Consider the following 5,000-nt stretch of genomic DNA (forward strand, 5'->3'; position numbering starts at 1 on the left):
AGGGCTTTTTTCTTAACTTTGGGAGTTTTATAAATCTGATCTTCATGAATCAGTGACTGTCAGTCCTGACTACTTCAGTTCCTCCAGCTGTCATGGTCACAATAGAATAGCTAGTCTAGTTAGCACCTAATAATTCATAAATTCATATTATGCTCCACACCCACAAAACCTGTGAACCTTTTGAAGCCCCCAGTTGAAGAGTTCATTCTCTAACTGCTTCAGGAGACCTGATTCCTCCATTTTCCACTAAGTACAGTATTACCGGAGAGACTCGGGTATTCCTGAATACCTCATAGGGTGTTCAGGGAATCTGAATTTGAGAGAGAACACCATTGTTTTGCGTCAAATTTGATATGTCTGGTTACAGATGAAGCATTCAAGAACCTTTGTGAATGATGTTGAAAGCTTCAATTGTAAATACTGTTAGTGAAATTTTCAATTTAAGTCGGAGTACAGTAAACAGTAAGAATGAGGAATCATTGCTGTCGTCCCTAGAGATGCCAGGAATTGCTAACTGATGCTGAAGTCACCTCTTTTTCATCTATGAACATCAGAGAACCTGATGTCCTTAGTGAAATTGTTGTAAGGACGTTAATTACGAAAGGAATCAATTATCCTGAAGGGAAGCGTTACTTGTTTTATCTTGAGAATTTAACGGGAAGTAATTTGAGATCCTGTCCTAAGCCCCACCCACAATGACTGCCAATCTTGAACTTGAAATCAATTTGATTTTTGTCTTTGAAAACTCAGTCATTGAGTAGTTTAAAAAGTTGACAATAGCAAATTAAAATGAGTTTGTAGCCTCATTTTCAAATGTCAGTGTAAAGTAAAAGAGTTGATAATATGTGTGTAAATGACAACACAGGGATGGGGGAGCGCTGGCTGAGACGGGAGGCAGTGGCTCCCATCTCAGACTAAGCCCCACCATCGCCTTGTTCACAGATATGCTTGATACTTTGGGTTACCCAGCCCTATTAAGTGATTTGACGCAGTTGTGTTTTGTTTGAATATGCAAGTGATTACACCTTCAGCTTGTAAAAATGTATGACATTCGTGTCATCTCAGACTAAGCCCCGCCATCATCTTATTCACAGATCCCTGTAGGCCAAGAGAGATCATTGTATGCTAGAACGACCTCCAACCCTAGTAGCGGAGATGGATGAAAACCACCAAAACTGAATAGCATCAGACACGTGGGGTGGGCCCCATGCGGGCCAGCCAGCCTCCCGGCTAGCCTGCCAGGCCAACCAGCCGCACGCAAGCCTGTGTTTACCATCCATCCATGATGATCTCACGCATCATAGTAAACATGGCCAGCTTTCATTAGCAGTGTTGTGTGTTTTGAGCTCACCTCCAAGTAGAGTGTACTCTGGCTGTGTTATTCATCCGGGTACCCATTATGTATCTCCTCAGTGTATGAGTATGTGGAGATAGCAGGAGTATGAGGTCACCACTTATTTCTTGGCGAATGTAGAAAATAGTGGAAGGAAGCTACCAACCTGATAATTTTCAAGTAGTATTTTGGTGGTGTTCCTAGAGTCCTGTTTCAGATTAAGAGTTGAGAATCTCTGGTACCTTGTATTGATGGTACTCTAGTGTTCCACAGGTAAAAGTATTATGTTGTATGTTCTTTTAAAGGTACACCCAGTAATGGTGTAAGTGGATAGTGTATCCAATTGGAGTTGCAGATGAGTAAAGCCAAGGAGTTGATCCTTGTAGTTGTATGTTAATGACACTTTACCTAAATTTACTTTAATTTTAATAAACCATCTATTTGTATGTTAGGGGTATCATTTTCCTGCAGTATGTACCTACATTCTTGCCCATAGCTTAATACCAGAATTACAGTAACCCATGTGTCCTAACCCTCGCCATGCTACCAAAGGTCAGAGGTTATGGAGAAAATATATGAAGAAATCTAACTAAGACATATCTAACCTAGACAATTAATAACATAAGAAAGAAAGAAAAATAGTTGTGTAACAGTAAGGGGATAAATAGTAAGAAAAGATAACTAAGAAAACACGCCCTTATACAGCTACAACAGCAACCATAAATTATTGTATTCTAATACAGTACTCCACTTTCTTCAAGTGAAAATGAAAAGTAGTTGTTGACACTATACATACATTTATCATCACTTTTTAAGCCAAGTTTCATGGATCGATATACTGATTACTGTACTCATGTTACTTACCTGAAGCCTGCAGCCAAGAGGTAACGTATGCTGAAGTGGCTGCCCTCGGTGAGAGCCAGTCTGAGGTCCTCTGAGGGTCTCCATATTGTCACCATGGCTCCCGCCCCATAATTATCCACAATGCGCACCTACAGTAGTATCATGTTATTAATACTCTACAACTTAACAAAATATCATGTCTTAATTTGTTTGAGAATAGAGAATGTTATTTTTGTAAGTATAGGAGCAAGTGAGAAGCATACACACTGACAGCATGCCCTTCAAATTCACGGGGGATTAGGTTCTCAGAATGGCCGTGAATCGCCAAATCCGCTAATAACATTTTTACTTGCGTAAAAAAAAAAAAAAAAAAAAAATCCATTTATGTGTTTGCCTGTTTGCCCTTTGGGCAATTATTTCTTTTACCTGTATTGTATATACAGTATGTGTGTGTGTGTAGACACACACACACACACACAAAACACATAAACACATAATACAGTGACCCCTCGGTTAACGAACTCAATCCGTTCCAGAAGGTCGTTCGTTAACCGAAAAGTTCGTTAACCGAAACCATTGTTTCAATGGGTTTTTGGGTAATTGGTTCCAGCTCACCGAAAATTTCCTAAATTCAACAAAAATTGTAGAAAACTTCACTTACTTTGAGGTGTGTATGTAGAAGGCTCCTGGATGATGATGATGGGAATTAGAATGGGGGTGGAGGAGAAGGAAGAAGAGAAGGCATTGGGGTGGAAGAGAAGTCACCCCATGGTACCATTTCACCCATAAAATTTTAGTTCTCTTGGTGTAATTCAAGATTATTTTCTTTAAATCAACACTGCACTGCATTATATATTGTCAATATGTAAAATATATTTCAAAATGATCAATAATTTGCTTGGAAACACAGAAAAAAGCGTTTAATTGAAGAGAGTCTCAAGCAAGATGTTACCTCCAGTGAAAACAGAGAGAGACTAACTCCTGTTTGCTGTGTTAAGAGGCTGGATGCCGCGCATTAAACTAGTCACTTTACCTTCAATTATGTTCAATAATTGTTAAAATGACTAAAAAATTGAATATTAAACTTTTAAAATTATTGAATAGTATAAACTTCTTGATATTTACTAAAATAGTAAGGAATTTAAGCCCTAGAACCGATTAATGTATTGGTGGACTGATACTAAAGCTGGTTGCCCGGTCAGTGCAAGCAAAAACATGTTGAGGTCGGTTCGTAAGAAATTCGCTAACCGAATTTTTGTTCGTTAACCGAATTGAAGATCCATATGGAAGGCAGTTCGTTAACCGAAATTTCGTTAACCGAGGCGTTCGTTAAACGAGGGGTCACTGTAATGGGAAAATCCTCTCACAAATAATAAGAAACAAATGTATTAAAAATGTTGAGTCTACCCTCAAGTCCACTCCGTGCATTATTAATAAAAAAGCACGGAGTGGACTTGAGGGTAGACTGTCACATTTTTAACACATTTGTTTCTGCTTATTTGTGAGAGGATTTTCCCATTAATATTTATTTGTATGTGTTTAGTGTGTGTGTAGAAACACACACACACACAAATATATACAGTATATATATATATATATATATATATATATATATATATATATATATATATATATATATATATACAGTCAACCCTCACTTTACGCGGTTAATGTAACCCACAGGGTACCGCGGAAAGTGAGAAACGCGTAAAGTGAATAACATAACATATGGGATTAAATGAAATAGAGACCAGCTGACCCCCAAACTCCACTTTTTCCAACACAATACCTATGTTCTAGTAAAAATAACATCTTAATTTTATGATGGTACATGCACACAATTAATACTTAAGAGAAATAAAGAAATACAGTCGCCAAGTTAATGTCCATTCAAATAATGGACTCGACTCCCTCCCCATCTTCTCACAGTACACTCGCTGGCTCTTCCCTCTGAGAAATTTTGGGGGGAAAACCAGGTATAGTAATAAATAATTCCTCAAACTAAAGTTAGGATAATATAATTGACATTGCTGGATTCCTTGTAAGACCAGGAATATTTTGAATATAAATGTCATATATTTTGCACAAAAGATAACATATTTACTCAGAGTAAACATTATATCTAAAAATTTTATGTCTAATGCAAAATATATGATGCTTATATTCAAAATGATCATCAAATTGTAAGAATTCCAGCAATGTAAATTATATTCTGGCCGGGTAATTTGTATGAATTTTATGAGCTAAAATAAAAATCTTCAGTTAATAAAAAAAAAAAATATTCTTCACACGGTAACAGATGGTCGGTCGCCGGTCCCTCCCTCCCTCCTCCCCCCACCCCCCACCAACGTCCCTACTAGATAAATGTGTGGGAATACCAGACTGTTTACCTTTTTAGTAATAAATAATAAATCAGACTAAAGTTAGGATAATATAATTGACATTGCTGGATTCCTTGTAAGACCAGGAATATTTTGAATATAAATATCATATATTTTGCACAAAAGATAACATATTTACTCAAGAGTAAACATTATATCTAAAATTTGTATGTCTAATGCAAAATCTATGATGTTTATATTCAAAATGATCATCAAATTGTAAGAATTCCAGCAATGTAAATTATATTCTGGCCGGATAATTTGTATGAATTTTATGAGCTAAATTAAAAAAAATTATACTTCACCCGTGTAAAGGGGTACACCCACCGCGGAATGTGAGCATCCTGGGTTCTGGCAGGGCACGGCGTAAACGTGGAAACGCGGAATGTGGGACCGCGTAAAGTGAGGGTTGACTGTATATATATATATATATATATATATAT

General features: G+C 37.0%; 1 protein-coding gene across 1 annotated transcript in view; it reads right to left on the reverse strand.

Annotated features, from left to right (window-relative positions):
- The window catches only part of LOC121855480, a 179,957-nt gene that overhangs the window by 16,989 nt on the left and 157,968 nt on the right, over positions 1-5,000 (reverse strand). Inside the window, exon 11 of the mRNA XM_042350455.1 lies at positions 2,198-2,325. Within this exon, the coding sequence (XP_042206389.1) occupies positions 2,198-2,325 (128 nt within the window). The remainder of the gene's footprint in view (positions 1-2,197; positions 2,326-5,000) is intronic.

This window comes from Homarus americanus, unplaced genomic scaffold (genome assembly GCF_018991925.1).
Source record: "Homarus americanus isolate GMGI-L3 unplaced genomic scaffold, GMGI_Hamer_2.0 scaffold48406, whole genome shotgun sequence".
Classification (NCBI taxonomy): Eukaryota; Metazoa; Arthropoda; class Malacostraca; order Decapoda; family Nephropidae; genus Homarus; species Homarus americanus.